This window comes from Lepus europaeus, chromosome 7 (genome assembly GCF_033115175.1).
Source record: "Lepus europaeus isolate LE1 chromosome 7, mLepTim1.pri, whole genome shotgun sequence".
NCBI lineage: Eukaryota > Metazoa > Chordata > Mammalia > Lagomorpha > Leporidae > Lepus > Lepus europaeus.
The window spans coordinates 105,222,680-105,242,366 of record NC_084833.1 but is presented as its reverse complement, the minus strand read 5'-3'; the positions used below and the strand labels follow the sequence as shown (position 1 = coordinate 105,242,366).

At 50.8% G+C, this 19,687-nt stretch overlaps 1 protein-coding gene across 1 annotated transcript; it reads left to right on the top strand.

Moving 5' to 3' along the window:
* The first annotated feature begins 544 nt into the window (after positions 1-544).
* APOA4 (apolipoprotein A4) lies at positions 545-3,004 on the top strand. Its single transcript, XM_062197068.1, has 3 exons — positions 545-722; positions 1,028-1,154; positions 1,848-3,004. The coding sequence occupies exons 1-3, from the start codon at positions 674-676 to the stop codon at positions 2,842-2,844; spliced, it is 1,173 nt and encodes a 390-aa protein (XP_062053052.1). The 5' UTR covers positions 545-673; the 3' UTR covers positions 2,845-3,004.
* Positions 3,005-19,687: the final 16,683 nt, after the last annotated feature.

Sequence of the window (19,687 nt, the reverse complement as noted above, 5' to 3'; positions counted from 1 at the left end):
GGGGGACACTTACAAGCACCCCTCCAGGCAGAACCCTGCCTGCCTTGCCCCTGCCCAAGGGCTCTCAAGAGCCCTGCCCCTCAGATACCTCAACAGCAACCTGGCTCTCGGTTCGCTGCTCCGTCTGCAGCCCCGTATGGTCCCAGTCCAGTGTCTGCTGCCGACATGGAGTCAGGGTTGGTGGCAGATGTGGGGCTGGGGGAGGGAGGTTTGTGCACTTGGGCAGACAGAGGCAGAGTGGACTTTACCCCCACAGCATGGCACAGAGCCAGAGCTGTCATCAGGACCCCTGGGGCATCCGTCCCAGGCCCAGGGGCTCCAAAGGCTGTGCTTCCCCCACGGCCCTTGGCTGCCCCTCCTGCCCTTCACGCTGGGTGGGGCAGGGCCACATGCTGTCCCTGGCTGCTGCCTAAGCCCAGGTCTGCTGTCAGCTTCCACGTAGCCTTAGAGTCACTAAAGTCCAAGAGGCCTGGGAATGTGTCACCTTCCACGTGGAGTCACAGGGGAGAGGGAGGCGGGGAGGCCAGCTCAGGGGCTTTAAATGGCTGGCTGGCTCCGGCTCCGAGCACAGCAGCACAGGTGCACTGCTTGAGGTCCTCTCCTCAGGTTCCCTCGGGCTTCGGGAAGGATCCAGGGCAGCACAAGACCCCTGCAGCACAGCACGAAGCCCAACATGTTCCTGAAGGCCGTGGTCCTGACCCTGGCCCTGGTGGCCTTCACCAGTAAGTAGAAGCTGTCTTCGGAGGGGCTGCAAGGAGTGGGCAGAGTGGAGAGGCTGGGCCTGGGGCTGCCATTCGCCAGCTGGCTCCCTGCAGAGCTGACCACATCCCCGTGGCCGGGCAGGCCCACCAGCACGGCGCTCATACCAGTTGCACCTGTGCCTGTGGCTTCCAATGAGCTGAGCCAGGATGGGAGAGAGTGGATGGGGCTCTCCTACCATCACCCAGCCAGCCTGCAGCCCAGAGCCGGTGCAGAGGGCCCGGGAGGGAGGCCGGCCCACACAGACTGCTCTCTGTCCCCTGCCCAGGTACCCGGGCCGAGGTCAGCGCGGACCAGGTGGCCACTGTGATGTGGGACTACTTCTCGCAGCTGAGCAACAACGCCAAGGAGGCTGTGGAACAGCTCCAGAAGTCAGAGCTCAGCCAGAAGCTCAAGTAAGAGGGGTGCAGCTGGCGGACTGGGGCTCTTAGAGGTCATGCTGTGCACTGGCCTGGGCTGAGTTTAGGGGCAGCAGCTGGGGGCTCAGGGCGCACAGGTGCACTGCCTCGGGCTGGCTCTCCGGACCTGGGATCAGACTGAATTACCCCAAAGGCGCCTTCCTGTAGTGACGATCTAGGGCTTCACACATGGCCACATCCTACCACCGAGGCTCATGGCAGAAGGGATGCGAGTGAGATGTCGCATGAACTGGCTCCTGACGCACTCCAGAAGGAGCGATCCCATGAAAGGAGGGGCGGTGGGGACACTGGGGAAGTCTCTGGGCCCAGGCAGGGAGCCGGCCCCTTGCTCCGTAGAGGGGTGAGCACAAGCTTCGATCTCGCAGTGGGATCCCAGGTTGCAGTACACCCTATTCCAGGAGGACCTCAAAGTCCAATCCTAATGCAAACAAGGAGGAAAGGCAAACTGCTAAAGGTCACAGGTTGGGAGCTAGCGGCACTGGGGCGCCCTGGGAGCCCGGGAGAGGCAAACTCAGTGCCCATCGCCTCATATCCCCACCACCACCATCACCGGGGGCAGCCGCTGGGATAGGATGCGTGAGGTCCGGCCCCCTGCTCACTCACCTGTCCCAGGCCGTGTGCAGGCCAGCGCTCCACAAGCGGCCAACCTCTTGTGTCCTTCCTCCGCAGCACCCTCTTCCAGGACAAGCTCGGGGAGGTGAACACGTACGCCGATGACGTGCAGAAAAAGCTGATGCCCTTCGTCGTGGACCTGCAGGAGCGCTTCACCAAGGACTCGGAGAAGCTCAAGGAGGAGATTCGGAAGGAGCTGGAGGACCTGCGCGCCCGGCTGCTGCCCCACGCAAAAGAGGTGAGCCAGAAGATCGGGGACAACATGCAGCACCTGCAAGAGCTCCTGGGGCCCTACACGACCGAGCTGCGCACACAGGTCAACGCGCAGGCCGAGCAGCTGCGGCACCAGCTGGCCGGGTACACGCAGCGCATGGAGACCGCGTTCCGCGAGAACGTGGGCAACCTGCAGGCCTCCCTGACGCCCTACGCCGACGAGCTCAAATCCAAGATCGACCAGAAGGTGGGGGAGCTCAAGGGGCGCCTCACGCCCTACGCTGACGACCTCAAGGCCAAGATCGACCAGAACGTGGAGGGGCTGCGCCTCAGCCTGGCCCCCTACACGCAGGACATGCAGGAGAAGCTCAACCACCAGCTCGAGGGCCTGGCCTTCCAGATGAAGAAGAACGCGGAGGAGCTCAAGGCCAAGATCTCCGCGAACGCCGAGGAGCTGCGCGGGCAGCTGGCGCTGGCGGCCGAGGACGTACGCAGCAAGCTCAGCGGCAACGGCGAGGGGCTGCAGAAGTCGCTGTCCGAGCTGAGCGGCCGCCTGAACAGGCAGGTGGAGGAGTTCCGCCGCAACGTGGAGCCCTACGGCGAGACCTACAACAAGGCCTTGGTGCAGCAGGTGGAGCAGCTCAGGCAGATGCTGGGCCCCTATGCGGGGAACGTGGAAGGCCACTTGAGCTTCTTGGAGAAGGACCTGAGGGACAAGGTCAGCTCCTTCTTCAGCACCATGAAGGAGAAAGAGATCCAGGACACACCCCCAGCCGACGCCCTCCCGGGACAGGGGCAGGAGCAGGTGCAGGCACTCCCACTGGCCCCCCTGGAGAGCTGAGCTGCCCCTGGTGCCCTCGCCCCCGCCCTCCCGGCACCTGCCCTGCCCTGCCACCTGTCTGTCAGTCTGTCCCAAAGCACTTCTTGTATGAGCTTGAGGACACGTGTCCGGTGGGAGGTGACGCTCCCTCTCACTATTCAATAAAGCCTCTAAGACGCTAGGCCCATCTGGTGTGGGACTCCTTGTGGCCCGTCTGCGATGGGGAGGAGGCCACCACTTGGCAAAGTTGTGGGGGAGACTGGGGGCTGTGGAGACCATGGGGAGAGCAGGAGAGGGTGTGCTGGCGAGGGAGATGGGAAAATATGTCACATGTTATCCAAAGACAAAACAGGTAACCCAGGTGTTCACCTGCCCAACAGTATTCACTGATGGGTCTCAGTGTGCCAGTCATTGTTCAGGCCCCGGACAATGGACAAGCAGCTTTTATGGAGCTGTGTGCCTGACTCGGGGCTTCCCACAGAGGGGTCACCGAGAGGCGAGTAGGACATGGTTCCTGGCCTCCGAGAGCTCCTGGTCCCGTGGTGGGGACTGCCCCTCCTCGCAGATGAAGTTCTGTGTCCTTGCTTGATTTATTTATGCCAAGTGTAGGTTAGCCCAGCCCACCCCATCCCCATGATACAAGTGATGCATGTTTGTTTCTGTAACCCTGACTTTCAAATGAATAAAATAAATCTTTATTTTTAAAAAAATGGAACCTCAGGAGTAAGTGAGTAGCTGAATCTTCTCTGTAGGACACAGGCCTTGCAGCAGGTGTGACAGAAGCTCTGACACCTCCAGAGCATAGGGCTTGCCCAGGGCACCCCAGCGCTTTGCTAGGCAGAGTTCCAGCCACACCCCTCCACACCACCCCCAAGCTCAGAGGTCAGAAATGTTCTGGGGACATCAGAGGGGTCACTACCCCTGAGGCCTCTACTGCCTGAGTGGCCCTGGCCAGGGCAAAGGGAGAAGGCTGGAGGCCCATTCTGCTGTACCCGCCTGCTCTGGAGGGAGTTCCTGGCAGGATCAAAAGCAGCTCCTGGTGTGGGGACGCTGTGTCCTCCTGCCATTGTCCTAGGACACTCTGTGCTCCCAGCACGAGCAGTGCACACAGAGGTTTGCTCTGAGGAGAGAAACAAGCTTGGAGTTCCATGGGGACTCTGTGTCCCTGTGACTGACAGTCAGAGGGCGGGACCATGGCTGTCTGCCTTGCTGTGTGATGGCAACCCCAGGCTCGCCTGCGTCAGGGAGTACGGGTTTGAGCTGCTGGGCCCAAGATGGCCGATCAGTGATGGGACCTGCAGGCCTAGGGTCAGAGCTGCACCTTTGCGGGGCATTGGGATTGCAGGGGAGCGCCTGCTCTCAATCCAGCTCCTTTGCCTTCCCCTCCAGCAAATGATCATGACTATATCTGAATAAACAGCCCCTTGGGCTCCGGCCACCTGCTTCTTTGTTCATCATTTGTTTGTGTCCATTTTCTGTTGCTTCCTGACCCTGGGTGAGGTTGTTTAGCTCACAGTTCTGGAAGCCAAGAGCGTGGCCCTGGCCCTGGCTGGCTCTGGTGAGGGTCTTCTGGCTGCATCACGGTGGCAGTGTGTGTGAGAGGGAGAGATCACATCGGGAGACTTGAAGCCAAAGACGTTCAGGGCCAGGCTGGCTCATTTGATAACAACCCGTCCATGTGGCAACCAGCCAGGACCCCTCAAGAAGAAACAGTCCCCTCTGGGGGTGGCTCCCCGAAAGGCGACCTGATCACTTTCCACCTCCGTCACCTCTCAGTCTTGCTCCCTAAGGACTGAGCTTCCTGCACATGAACCTCTGGGGCCAACCTCAGGGAAGCCCCAGCATCACTGTGGCTACAGAGGGGGTCCCTGGAGCCTCACTGGCAGCGTTCACTTTGTGCGGCTCCTGGGTGTTCAGCAGGCTGTCGCGGAAGTCCCACTGATGGAGTCCCAAGGTTGGGTCCTAAAAGGTGTCGTGGCTCTCTTTGACTTGCTCTTCCGTCACTTGCTCTGAGGGAGGACAGCTGCCTTGTCGTGAGGACACTCAAGCAGCCCCATGGAGCCGTCCCTGCGGGGAGCATCCGAGGCCTCAGTCAAACCTGCAGGTGACCAGAGCCCCAGGCAACATCCGGCTTGCAACCTCGTGTCGGACCCTCACCCAGAAACACAGCCACACTGCGGCCCTGAAGAAACTGCCAGTCAGGGCTGGGCATTTAGACTAGCGGTTAAGACTCTGGGATGCCCACATCCCACGTTGGAGTGCCTGGGTTTGTGTCTGGATTCGAGCTTCCTGTTAAGGCAGAACCTGGGAGGCAACAGGGGTGGCTCATGTTCTTGGGCCACTGCCACTAACACGGGAGACCAGGACTGACTTCCTGGCTCGTGGCTCTAGCTTGCACCAGCCCAGTTTGGCCATTGCAGTCATTTGAGGAATGGAACTCACTCTATGTCTTTCAAATAAATAAATAATCTATTTAAAAAGTTAAAAGACAACGCAGGAGATTGCAAATGTCTACTGCTGTGCTAAGACACTAAGTTCTGGAGAGACTTGTTATGCAGCAACAGCTGACCGGTACAGAGCCTGGCACGTGGTTGCCACTCCATTGCCCAGCAAACAAATCCTCCTTAGCACAGGATCTTCCACTGAGGCAATTTACCATCTCTCACCCTGATCCATCCCGTCTTTGGACGATCCTGTGAAGATGACTCAAACTAAACAGGCCCGGGGCCGGCACTGTGGCTCAGCGGCTTAAAGCCCCAACCTGCGGTGCTGGCATCCTAAAAGGGTGCCGGTTTGAGTCCTGGCTGCTCCACTTCCGATCCAGCTCTCTGCTGTGGCCCGGGAAAGCAGCAGAAGATGGCCCAAGTGTCTGGACCCCTGCAGCCACATGGGAGACCCGGAGGAAGCTCCTGGCTCCGTGCTTTGACATGCCAGTCCTGGCTTTTGCCAGATGGGGGGTGGAAGATCTTTCTCTCTCTCTCCCTCTCTCTCTTTCTCTCTTTGTTTCTCCTTCTCTCTCTCTCTCTCTGTAGTTCTGCCTTTCAGATAAATAAATAAATCTTCAAAAAAAAAAAAAACTAAATTGTTTCCTTCCACTACAGCTTCTGTGTTATGTTCTTATTTGTACTCCTCTGCTCAAAAATTATTAAAATTCACCTGGAAGCTTCCTCAGCACATTTCCTTCACTTTGATCTTCCTTTCACTTCTCCTTTAGCCACAGGATAAGCATCCCTGCAGCCAGGGACCCAGGTGGGTCAGGCCCTCCGACATTGGAACCACAAGGCTAAGTGCCTGCTCCCAAGTTCCCTTATAGATGTTTATTTGTCTTTATCCCTCTGAGTATCTTTCAAGTCAGTATCACGACAGCTTGAGACCAGCATCTTCAGACCTCTGCTAAATTAGTAGCAACTGTGATGTCTGCTTTCTAGTTTCCAAAAATGTGGATGCAAGTCTTTTCTTCCAGTCTTCTGGAAGGCTACAGCTTTTCTTTTCTTCCTTTTTTTCTTTTAAAGATTTATTTATCTATTTGAAAGTCAGAGTTACAGAGGAGAGGCAGAGAGAGAGAGAGAGAGAGAGAGAGAGAGAGAGAGGTCTTCCATCCATTGGTTCACTCCCCAAATGGCCACAACAGCCAGGACTGGGTAAGGCTGAAGCCAGGACCTGAAGTTTCCACCTCATCTCCTAAGTGGGCACAGGGGCCCAAATACTTGGGCCACCTACTGCTGCTTTTCCCAGGCCATTAGCAGGGAGCTGGATTAGAAGTGGAGCAGCCAGCCCCTATATCCTTTCTTTAAAACAAAGCAAAACAAAACTCTTCACTATAGTTTTAGGAGAGTTTCAGGAAAAAAAAAAGTGAAATTAAACACATATATTCAATGTGCCATGTTTATCTGAACATCCACAGAAGTAGCACAGAGATTGCTGATGGGTTTGTGATACAGAGGCCACATCGCTGCGGCCTCCCTCCCCTGGAGGGCTTCAGTGTGGAGAGGGATCTGCTTGCCCAGAGAACGTTCTTCAATTTAAAAGTTATCTTAAAATAAATAAATAAAATTTATCTTAAGAAAATGATCATGGGGTTCATGCATTTAGCGGTAAGGATATTCACTGTATTGTCATTTATAATTTCAAAAGTTGAATACCATGTAAATGACAAACCAAGTTACTAAACAACTTGGTCCTATAAAAATAAACTTGTCAAATGCAAATATATGCTTAGATTAAAAATGTGGAAGGATATGTAAATGTTGATGGTGGTAGAATTAAGAGTTACTCTTTTTCTTTTTGCTTACCTGTGTTTCCCATTTTTCTATGTTGTATTTTTATGGGAACAAAACAAAAAGCTCTTCACTAATTTTAGTTAGCAGTTTAACATCTCGATAGATGAGCACTCGGAAAATTCTGGCGTGCTCAGTTCCCACCCATGAGCGCTTGGGCCAGGCTGCCGGAAGCTGCTGCCTCGGGCTACCCCCTTGCTTCCTGCAAGCTGTCCTTTCCCGGTTACTTTTCAGTGCATCTCAAAGGGCCCTCCACAGAACACCCCATGGAGATACTCGCTTTGCAGCTCTGCATCAGGACAAGCTAGATTTCTCCTGTGAGTCAGATGTGCCTCCTCCTTCCCAATCAGAACAGTTGTGTAACTGACTGGCTTTTGCCTCCTCGTGCATTTCCAGGAAACCCGAAGCCAACATGAGAACGTCAGCTCTGGCAACAGCCACGTCTCTTACAGCTCCTGTGATCGTGTTCTTCGAAGGGCCGCGATTTTCTGCTATTCCTTTCACTTCCCTTGGTCCTGAGGCTTTCTCCCCCGCCCCCTTCTATTGCTATTTCAAGTTTTCTTTCTAGTGCCCTCAAATCTTTGCTGATGAAGAGGAGTGTACATAAGCAAAACATAAACGAGTACACGATCCAGGTCGTTATCTGTGCTACATGCCATCACTGTGCTGACTCAGCATGTGCTCGGAACACTGCTGTGTTAGAGTCCACGTGGTCGCCCTGCCCAAGGGTTGCACCACAAGCAGATGTTTCTGACCCTGACACCTGACCCCTGGGCACCTGCCAGGTGCAGCCCGAGGACCCAAGGACACAAGGACCTGGTGTCGTGGCTATGGGGGAGCTGGTTCTGCCTATGCAGGAGACGGAGAAGAGGGGGAACCGAGGGGGGCATGCTCAAGTGTGGATGGGACATGGAGGGAGAGGTGGCCTCCACCCCTTTGGGATGACCAGGCAGCTCTGTGGGCTTGGCTGTCCTTTCTCTGGCTGGCCCTGAGCTACTGTCCTGGGACCGTGCTCCCAGGGCCCTCTTTCTCCCGAATCATACACCCCGTGGGGTGCAGCACGAGGCGCTGCGGGCACAGCGGGTCCCGGGGGTCTCCCAGGGAGATATGCAGAGGCGCTCGCTGTGTTTCTGGTCTTAGGAGCAGAGTCCTCCTGGCCGGAGCCCCAGACAGTTTGCTCAGCGAGGACTTTGGAGTCAGATAGACGTGGAAGTGACCCAGGGTGAGACCTTGAGCGAGATAGGGAATCTCTCCGGGCCCCAGGCTCTCTGCTACGGAAGATGGATAACAGCATCTACCTGGAGTACTGCCTTGAGCCTGCCAGATAATGGAGTAAATCCTGGGCTCTAGGGAGAGATTCCTGGGGGTAAAGTTGTTTGAAACCTGTCCAGCTGGCTCAGGAAGGCTTGGGGCTCCAGCTGTTCTGAGCCCCACATCATTTCCCCAGCACCCTAGCTTAGGGTTGTATTTTGCCCCAGGCTACTCTGCCTCCGAGCCTACACCTGAGTTCCTACTCACACCTGGCACAGAGGGGCCAGGGAAACACCCCCTTCTCTTTCCTGCGTGTTCTTTGCCTTTTCTCCCCTGCCACCAGTCCACATGTCCATTCCCACAGGTTCGCCCTGTTGCCCCCTGGGACAAACTCCGTCACCTAGCCCCTCCCCCGCCCCCTCCCTCCACTCCCAGACCTTCGTTCAAGTCCCTGGGCTCCTGCCTTCTCCACGGCCTCCTTTGCGTCTTGCTGCTTCCAGACCACTCCCCGCCCCCCATGGCTGGGCACACCTGGCTGTGTCGTGCGCCTCGCCCCTGCCGCTGCCTTCCACAGGCTCTGCAGCCTCCGGCACGCGGCGCCCAGCGCCCAGCCCAGCAGCTCACCCATCTCCATGGCTTGCCTGCCATCCTCCTCCAGGGACCTCGCCTCTCCCCTCTCGCCTCCTCCACACGCTCAGTGTCTCATTCAGCCACCACACATGTGCACCCTGGAGACCCGGGCTGGGCCACCTCTGACACCCGTCTCTCAGACATCCTCTCCAGCCCTCCAACTTGCCCTTTGTGCTGCACCTGGCCCGCCCCACCCCCCAGGCAGCTCTCCTCCATCCCTGTCCTCCCTCAGGCACCTGCAAAGCCCCCCTCGGGCTAGATCCCGCATCTGCATGTCACCTTGTGGGCTCTTACAGAAAACTGTCCTCTGACTTAGGCCATCGCTAATTCTAGGCCTGCTGCTCTAAGCGGGCTCTTGGCCAGGGTCTGGTGAGCCTTCCTCGTGCTGTTCTTCGAGGACACGAACACCCTCTCCCGGCCCCTCCTGCCCCAGCTTCTCCTGAGGCTGCCGCTCTCAAGCTTCTGCAGCCACCAGGTCGCAACACCTGCTCACCTGCGCTCCCCGGAGCGTCCTGTGCACCAGCCCATGTGTCCTCGCCAGCCTTTTCTCTCTCTACCCTTTCAGCCATCTGATATTGGTCTCTTCTTTTTTAAATTTTTAAATTTTTGTAATGAAGTATTTCAAGTATGCATAAAATCACATATGACAGCATCATTAACATGCTTGTTCCCACGACCAAGAAATAACAAACACGGATGACTTCACATTTGTGTTTTAGAATCGTTTTTTAAAGAGTAAAATGCAACACATGTGGTTGCCTTCTTCCCTGGTTCTATTTATTTTCCTTTGTTCCATTTACCAGCCTGAAATTGGCGAGTCCCCTTGCTATCCTGGTTTTGTTCTTTTATATATATTTATGTGTCCAAAATGATAGTATTGTTTTATGTTGTACAAATGTATGAAATAATGTACAAGTGTTTATATCCTTGGGCGTCTTGCTTTATTCCCCCTCACACTGTGCTCTGGGGACATGAGCTGGCGTCTGGTCTAGTGGCTAGGATGGTGCCTGTGACAAGTGCATCCCGTACTGGATGCTTCAGGTTGATCCTGGGTCTGCTCCCCACTCCAGGTTCCGGCTCGTGTGCACCCTGAGAGGAGGTGGTGCTGGCTCAAGTGGTTGGGTACCTGCTGCCTACATGGGAGACTTGGAAAGAGTTCCCAGCTCCTGGCCTCATCCAAGCCAAGCCCCAGCTGTTGCAGGCATTTGGGAAATGAGTCGGAAGATGAGAACTAACTCTATCCATCTCTCTCTCTTTGTGCCTCTCAATAAAATAAATAATTTTAAGTGCATTTCCACTTTAAAAAAAAGTTATACTCATATATGTGAAGCCTTTTGTGTTTGTCAGCTGTGCAGCTTCCAGTCTGTGGCCACACCAACACTCACCTGTTCCTTTACTGAGGGATACACAAATTATGTTCCTTTTCCCTCCCTCCTTTCTTCCTTCTATACTTTTTTGCTGTTGCAAACAATACTAGGACTTCTTTTGAAGCCTGGTATATGCTTGATTGTGGAAAACACTTTATATTTCCTGGGGTACAAAGTTTGTTATAAAGCAAGTGTATGGGGGCCGGCGCTGTGGCGCAGCAGGTTAAAGACCTGGCCTGGAGCGCCGGCACCCCATATGGGGGCCAGTTCGAGTCCTGGCTGCTCCACTTCCGATCCAGTTCTCTGCTATGGCCTGGGACAGCAGTAGAAGATGGCCCAAGTCCTTGGGTCCCTGCACCCATGTGGGAGACCTGGAAGAAGCTCTTGGCTCCTGGCTTCGAATTGGCACAGCTCCGGCTGTTGCAGCCATCTGGGGAGTGAACCAGCGTATAGAAGACCTCTCTCTCTGTCTCTACCTCTCTCTGTAACTCTGTCTTTCAAATAAATAAAATAAATTATTTTTAAAAAGCAAGTTTACGGATTATTGCTTAAATCTCCCTTTTTTTCCTGTGTGTCTACTAATTTTTGAGGAAATGGTATTAACATATCCCACCCAATCTGTCAAATTCTCCGTGTGACTCTGTGGGTTTTTGGTTCACATATTCTGAAGCTATGCAGTTAGGTTCAGAATTGTTTTATTTTCCTGGTGAATTCTTTCTTCTCTTGTTAAGTAATGATACACTTAATCCTTATTAATTTTTCTTACCACAAGCTGATATTGTATTATATATTCTGATAATATACTATATATCTACTTTTTTGGTAAATGTTTGGTGTGTGTGGGGTTTTTTTAAAGATTTTATTTATTTATCTGAGAAGTAGAGTGACAGACAGAGAGAGACAGAGATGGAGAAACAGATCTTCTATCTGCTGGTTCACTCCCCAAATGGCCATATCAGCCAGAGCTGAGCTGATAAGAAGCCAGGAGCCAGGAGCTTCTGCAGGGTCTCCCATACGAGGGCAGGGCCCAAACACTTGAGCCATCTTCTACTGCTTTCCCCATCCATAGCAGAGAGCTGGATAGGAAGAGGTGCAGCTGGACACAAGCCAGTGCCCATATGAGATGCCGGCACCACAGGCTGAGGCTTAGCTTACTACACCAGTATCAGCTCCTGGTGTATCTTTTTAAAGTCTCTTTTCCCTCTCTCAACTTTTTGGACTTTTTCTGACATTATCTTTTAGATATGCCTCTTATAAATAGTAAATAACAAGAAGTTTTGTGAAATTCAATCTAAGAACAATAGTAACAATAGGAAGTTCTCATTTAGCACCTACTGAGTGTCAAGCATAATTGCATGTTTTGTTTTGTTTTTTCTTAAAAAAAAAAAAACCCTATATTAGAACATTACATGGACACTATGAGAAACAGTGACTTGATCAGCTCTTGTCCTGACTGTTGATGTACAATGTAATACTTTATCCATTTTAGTATTTTTTTTTGTTTTGTTCTATTACTATTGGTTGAACTCTGTAATTAACACACAATTATTCTTAGGTGTTTAAATTTTAACTGAAAAGTGATCCCTGTTAAATATAACAGTGGGAATAAGAGAGGGAGGAGGTGTACAATTTGGGACATGCTCAATTGGACTTGCCCCAAATGGTGGAGTTAGAAATGTGCCAGGGGATTCCAATACAATCCCATCAAGGTGGCATGTACCAATGCCATCTCACTAGTCCAAGTGATCAACTTCAGTTCACAATTGATCACACTGATAGGTCTAAGAGTCAAAGGGATCACACAAACAAGACTAGTGTCTGCTAATACTAACTGATAGAATCAAAAAGGGAGAGAACAATCCAACATGGGAAGCAGGACACACAGCAGACTCATAGGATGGCAGATGTCCTAAACAGCACTCTGGCCTCAGAATCAGCCCTTAAGGCATTCGGATATGGCTGAAGAGCCCATTAGAGTATTGTAGGCATGTAAAGCCAAGTCACTCTGGAAAAAAAAAAAAATAGAAGAAGCCCTAAATGAAAGATCTCTGTGAGTGAGATCCCAGTGGAAAGAACGGGGCCATCAAAGAAGGAGGTACCTTTCTCTGAAGGGAGGAGAGAACTTCCACTTTGACTATGACCCTGTCGGAATAAGATCGAAGTCAGCGAACTCAAAAGGCTTCCATAGCCTTGGTAACTCATGACTAGAGCCTAGGGAGATTACTGACGCCATAAACAAGAGTGTCAAATTGTTAAGTCAACAACAGGAGTCACTGTGTACTTACTTCTCATGTGGGATCTGTCCTTAATGTGTTGTCCAATGTGAAGTAATGCTATAACTAGTACTGAAACAGTATTTTACATTTTGTGTTTCAGTGTGGGTGCAAACTGATGAAATCTTTACTTAATATATACTAAATCAGTCTTCTGTATATAAAGATAATTGAAAATGAATCTTGATGTGAATGGAATGGGAGAGGGAGTGGGAGATGGGAGGGGTGCGAGTGGGAGGGAAATTATTGGGGGGGGCATTGCAATCCATGAACTGTACTTTGGAAATTTATATTTACTAAATAATAAAAAAAAGAATGTTACTCCCTGGGGCTGGTGTTGTGGTACAGTGGGTAAAGCTACCATCTGTGATGTCAGTATCCCATATGGGTGCTGGTTTGAGTCCTGGATGCGCCACTTCTCACCTGGCTCCCTGCTAATGCACTTGGGAAAGCAGTGGAAGATGGCCTAAGTGCTTGGAACCCTGCACCCAGTGGGAAACCCAGAAGAAGCTCCTGGCTCCTGGCTTTTCCCTGGCCCAGCCCCGGCTGTTGTGGCCATCTGGTGAGTGAACCAGTGGGTGGAAGACCTCTGTCTTTCACTTCTTCTCTCTGTGTAGCTCTGACTTTGAAATAAATAAATATTTAACAAAAAGAAAAAGAAAATCCATTACTTCCCATACATCCTTTGAGGTAGATATTAGCATCTCCCTACTGTACAAATGGGGAAACTGAGGCATAGGGAAATTAAATAAGTTGCCCAAGGTCATAGAGCTACTGAGTGGCAGAATTTTAACCCCGGAGTCCAGCTCCAGAGTGGGTGCTTTTTATACAGATTTATTTTCTTTGTTTGAAAGGCATAGTGACAGATGAAGAGAGACAGAGAGGAGAGAGAGAGAGAGAGAAGAAGAGAGATTGATCTTCCATCTGCTAGTTCACTCCTCAAGTGGCTACAGGAGTCAGGGCTGGGCCAGGCAGAAGCCAGGAGCTTGAACTCCATCCTGGTCTCCATGTGGGTGGCAGGGGCTCATGTACTTGGGTCATCTTCCGCTGCTTTCTCAGTCGCATTAGTAGGAAGCCGGATCAGAAGAGTAACTGGATCAGAGGAGTAGCCGGACTCGTGCTTACCTGCTGTGCCACAATGCTGGCCCCCAGGGTGGGTGTTTTATGGCACATTTAGTGTTTACCTTGATGGTGATCATTGTCTTATTTCTGTCACATTATTTTATATTCTCTATTTACCATTTTTTTGCTTGTTTATTTTTTTTCTTCTTTTTTTTAAAAATAATTTATTTGAGAGGCAAAGGCATATGAAGAAACACATAGAGAGACAAAAGTGCCCACAAGAGCCGAGGCTGGGCAGGGCCAGAGCCAGGAGCCAGGAACTCCAACTCCTCCCCCGAGGTGGCAGAGACGCCACCACGTGAGCCATCTCCTGCTGCCTCCTTTCCGACTCAGGGAAGCCTGCGCCATCACTTTCTGATTGCAACTCCTCTCCCGTTGAGGTTTATGATTCCCCACGGTGGTCGGTGAACACTGGTTTCTCTATCACATATGCCCACTTCATACACACCACAGCCCCCAACATCCATGCTCTCTTCTGTCTCTTGCCTTCTTCCTCTGCCTCTCAATTTGTTATACCATAGTTCTTACTAAAATGGTGATATTGGGGTGGCATAAAGACTAAAGCTGCCGCCTGCAGCGCTGGCATTCACAGTGGCTCCACTTCCAATCCAGCTCCCTGCTAATGCACCTGGGAAGGCAGTGGAAGATGGTCCAATTGCTTGGGGCCCTGCAGCCACATGGGAGACCTGGAAGAAGCTCCTGGCTCCTGGCTTTGGCCTGGCCCAGCTCTAGCTGTTGCAGCCATTTGGGGAGTAAACCAGCAGATGGATGATCTCTCTCTCTCTCTCTCTCTCTAACTCTGCCTTTCAAATAAGTAAATAAGTAAATAATTCTTAAAAATAAATAAATAAAATATATAGATAAGTCTTAAAAAACACCAGTGACATCATAGTCCGTGTTAGTGTGATCATGATTATGGTGCATGCTTTCACAACTCAAACATGATTTGCTGCAACGTTTTCCATGGGTTTCAGTAAATTTCCACCCACTGGTGTAAATCTCGAAAATGGGAAGCAAGCCTGAGAGTAAAACAACGAAATCTTGCACAGTATCTGGACTCTTGCTCCATGAATTTGACCTTGTTGAAATCAACCAGAGATTGATTGAGACTGGGGAGAGTTGCCAGATGGTACAAAACAAATGTTTGCCCCCTAGACTTCCTTTCTGCCCGGCAGCCCTCAGGGTGGCTGGGGCTCTGAGGGCTGCATGCCTTTTTGGTCAGTGCCAACCCAGGAGGCAGCACCACAGGCTTTAGAAGCATCCACGGGGCTGGCGCTGTGGCCTAGTGGGTAAAGCTGCCACCTGCAGTGCTGACATCCCATATGGACACCAGTTTGAGTCCCGGCTGCTCCATTTCCGATCCAGCTCTCTGCTATGGCCTGGGAAAGCAGTGGAAGATGGCCCAAGTCCTTGGGCCCCTGCACCTGCGTGGAAGACCTGGAGGAAGCTCCTGGCTCCTGACTTCGGATCAGTGCAGCTCAGCCGTTGCGGCCAACTGGGGAGTGAACCAGTGGATGGAAGACCTCTCTCTCTCTCTACTTCTCTCTCTGTGTATGTAACTCTTTCAAGTAAATAAAAAAAAAAAAAAAAAAAAAAAAGAAGCATCCACGAGAGAACCAGACCTCATGACCTGGATCCCAGACCCTCCGGTTCAAGGGGGACTCCCTTATTTCGGTGCAAGACCCCCTTCTCTTGTTCCCAAGAAGAGAGCCCGGGAGGTATGGCTTTTCAGATCATTTCTGAAAATGTCTTCGTGCTGCCTCACTCTGAAAGGCTACTATGCTGTAGTGTAATATTGGAGATTGAAGATAAAATGCATCTCACACTTTGGAATGTCTGCTTATGCTGCTTTTGAGCCCCAGGGGTGGCTGCTGAGGAAGCTGAGGCTGTTTTGCATGGGACCTGTTGCTGTTGCTGTCATTCTCTCCAGAAGTTCTTAGCATCTTTCCCTCAGCCCTGGGCTTCTGCTGCGCCCTGATGATGTGCCTTGGGCTGGATCTATTTCCACCCACTGTGTTGGAAGCTAAAGTACTAGGTGGGCTCTTTAAAAAAAAAAAAAAGATTTATTTTATTTTTTTCTTTGAAAGGCAGAATTGCCAAGAGACAGAGGGAGAGACAGAGTTTGTCCATCTGCTCCCCAGATGACCACAATGACCAGGGCTGGGCCAGGTCCAAGCCAGGAGCCAGGAGCTTCTTCCAGGTCTCCCATGCGGATGCAGGGGCCCAAGCACTTGGGCCGTCTTATACTGCTTTCCCAGGTCGTAGCAGAGAGCTGGATCAGAAGTAGAGCAGCTGGGACTCAAACCGGCACCCACATGGGATGCCAGCACTGCAGGCAGTGGCTTTTTCCTCTATGCCACAGCGCCCTGAGATAAAGAGTATTTGACAATCAACTGTGATGTGTGAACTTTGATTGGATCTTTATTTACAAATACAAAGACAACAATTAAAAAACACTTTTTAAAAGGAAAAAGGGAGAACTCTGAGCATGGACTGTCTATCAGTGATAACATGGGACCATTGCTAATTTTCCTAGGTATTATAACGGGATTGTGGTTTTGGAGAGGGATGTCCTTATTTTTTAGGACATGAAAACTGAAGTTATGTAGAGGAAACGTGAATGTCATCTGCAACTTCCACATGGGTAAATGTGTATGTATACACATTTTATGTGGAGAGAGAGAGAGAGCGAGAGCGAGCGAGAGCGAGACAGAGAGAGAGAGCACGTGCAAATATAGCCAAATGTTAGCAATGACTGAACCCGGGTACTGAGTGTAAGGGTGATTCTTGTACTGTTCATTCAGCTTGTCTGTATTTTTCAGTGTTCATACTAAACTATAAGAAGGAAGAAGTTGAGGGGAAGTCTTGGAGACACCATCTGGACCCCAGAGAATCCTTGAAAATTGTTTTCTTTAGGTCTGTTTTCTCAGGATAGTTAAATTCCTCAGGAAGAAGGTTCTTCCAGCCCCTTCCTGGAGGTCCAGTCTAGCTGGCCACGGTGCTGGATGACACGAGGACAGTGCGTAGAGCCAAGGGTCTCAGCATTTAATACTCGAAGCTTTCCTCAATTTGTTTAAATGCCAGAACTCTGGCTGCCCCCCACCTTCTCTCGCCCCCGTTTTCAGAGAGCAAGCCGCAGGTGGAAAGGACAGCCACCCAGCTGGGCAGAGCTGAAGAAGGGCTCTCAGCCAATCGCGACGGCTTCAGGCCCACCGTCACCCGGGCTGCCGGAAGAACCTCTTGCGGCTGGTGTCTGGGCTTTGAGGAGCTCCAAGATGCATCTTCTCAAGTCTGCCCAGTTACTACCGACGGACCATCCGGGAACCTTACCGCTTCCACAATGTTCTTGTTTTTGTCTCCTTTTCTATTCTTCTTGTGGGTTTATGCATTTTTAAGAAGTGCACTTTCATGCCACTTTATTGGGATTGCAGAACACGGCAGTGGCTAATGCATGCAATCAACCCGTCCTCCTTCACTAGAAATCAATCGGATGCTCTTTAGTCCCTTGCCCATACACCCGGTCAAAGTCACCCATTCTTCCCGTTCTTCTAATGGGTTATCTTTAAAATTTTTGGTATTCTTGCCTGACCTACAAAGTCTAAAGGTAATCAATATTCCTGACTTCCTTTTGAATAATGCAAAGACTACTGAATGCTTTAACTTTGTTCTTGTTCTCATTTTCACATTACTTTGCTCTGCAATTTTAGTTCCTCATTTTTTTAAACATTTTTCTTAAAGTAGTCTTTCTCTCTCTCTCCTTCTCTCTCTCTGCCCCCCCCCACACATTTAGACCCCCTACCATGTGATAAGCATAAAGCACTGCAAATACAGCAATGAATTAAACTACATATATATTTTGTTAGAACTATATGAAATTGCCAATATTTGATCAATTTTAGTTATAAAAACACATCTCATCTGCATATGTTTTTTTAAAGGATCTTTCATAATATAGGTTTGCTTACTTTTTTTTCCCTAAGATTATTTATTTGACAGGCAGAATTCAGAGAGAGGCAGAGACAGAAAGAGAGAAAAAAATCTCCGATCCACCGATCCACTGCCCAGATGGCCACAATGGCTGGAGCTGGGCAGATCCAAAGCTAGGAGCCAGGATCTCTTTTCAGGTCCTCCATGTAGGTGCAGGGGCCCAAGCTCTTGGGCCATCCTCTACTGCTTTCCCTGGCCATAGCAGAGAGCTGGATCAGAAGTGAAGCTGCTGGGACTTGACCCTGCACCCATGTGGGATGCCAGCACTGCAGGTGGCAGCTTTACCAGCTATGTCACAGCACTGGCCTCTGTGTATTTTTTTTTTAAAGATTTATTTACTTGTTTTAAAATACAGAGAGAAAGAGAGAGAGAGAGAGAGAGAGAGAGAGAGAGAGAGAGAGAGAGAGGAAGAGACAGCAATCTGGTCCATTCCAAAGCTGGGAGTCAAGAGGCCCAAATACTTGGGCCATCTTCTGTTGCTTTCCCAGGTGCATTAGCAGAGAGCTGAATCAGAAGTGGAGCAGCGGGGACTCAAACCAGCACTCTGATATGTTATGTCGGCATCGCAAATGGTGGATTAACTCACTGTGCCACAAGGCTGGCCCCATGGTGTATTTTCACTAATGCTTGTTTTGTTTTGTTTTGTTTTGTTTACCTAAACATTGACTAACTTCCTGGCTACCTGTGTCTCCTTTTATCAACTCTTCTTTTTTTTCTGGGTTCTGTTTCCGTTTCAAATCTTTCTAGTTCTTTCAGTGAGGGCCTGAGAATGCTAAAACTTCCTGTCTTTCTCTGAAAACAATTTACTCCCCATTAATAGTTCACTGAGTAGAATGCTTGGTTGACCATTAATTTGCCATCAGTCTTTTGAAGATTTAAGGGTATTGCTAGTAAGTCAGCAGTCAGGTTAATCATACTTTGTAGATAATGACTGTTTTCTCTGTGGTTGATTTTTCCTAGTCATTGTCTTTGATGCTGTGCAGATTGGCCACAGTGTGTGTTGATCTGGGCTTGTGTTAATTTATCCTACTCGGACTCTGTACACTTCAGGTCACACCCTTCATTTGTGAAATTTCTGCACCATCACGTTTGGAACACTGCGTCTGCTATCGCCTCTCTCTTCTCTTGGTGGATGTCATGCAGGGTCTGTGGGATTTCCTTCTTCCATCCTCCATGTCTTTCAACCTCCCTTTAAGAAAAATTATTTACTGGGGCCGGTGCTGTGGCGCAGCAGGTTAACGCCCTGGCCTGAAGCGCCAGCATCCTGTATGGACGCAGGTTCAAGACCCGGCTGCTCCTCTTCAGATCCAGCTCTCTGCTGTGGCCCGGGAAAGCAGTAGAAGATGGCCCAGGTCCTTGGGCCCTTGCACCTGAGTGGGAGACCCGGAGGAAGCTCCTGGCTCCTGGCTTTGGATTGGCACACCTCTGGCCTTTGCAGCCATCTGGGGGAGTGAACCAGTGGAATGGAAGACCTCTCTCTTCTCTCTACCTCTCTCTGTAACTCTGGATTTCAAATAAAAAAAAAAATCTTAAAAAAAAAGTAAGGCAGAGAAACAGAGGGGTCCCATCCACTGGTTCACTCTCCAGATGCCTGTAACAACTGAGGCTGGGCCAGGCCAAAGCCAGGAGCCAGGTACTCAGTCTGGGTCTCCCACATGGGTGGCAGAAACCCAACTCTTTGGGTTGTCACCTGCGGCTTCCTAGGGTGTGCATTCCAGAAGCTGGGATCAGGATGGAGCTGGATATCCAACGTGGGCACTCTGATCTGAGATGTGGCATCTCAACCAGCGTCCCACCCTCCGGGCCAAATGCCTGCCCCCAAATGGAGATGCTCAGGGGTCTCCACTATCATCTTTCATCCCTGAATACAGGCCCCTCCCTAACACTCTGAGTTTCCCGTCCCTGATGCCTAGAGTTTTTGTGACTAGGTTGTAGTTCCTGTTGCTTGTTTTCTTTT

Coding starts and splice junctions, on each gene's coding strand:
- APOA4 (XM_062197068.1), top strand. CDS start 674: ATGTTCCTGAAGGCCGTGGTCCTGACCCTGGCCCTGGTGGCCTTCACC. Junction 723..1,027: donor GGCCCTGGTGGCCTTCACCA/GTAAGTAGAAGC, acceptor TCCCCTGCCCAG/GTACCCGGGCCGAGGTCAGC. Junction 1,155..1,847: donor GAGCTCAGCCAGAAGCTCAA/GTAAGAGGGGTG, acceptor CTTCCTCCGCAG/CACCCTCTTCCAGGACAAGC.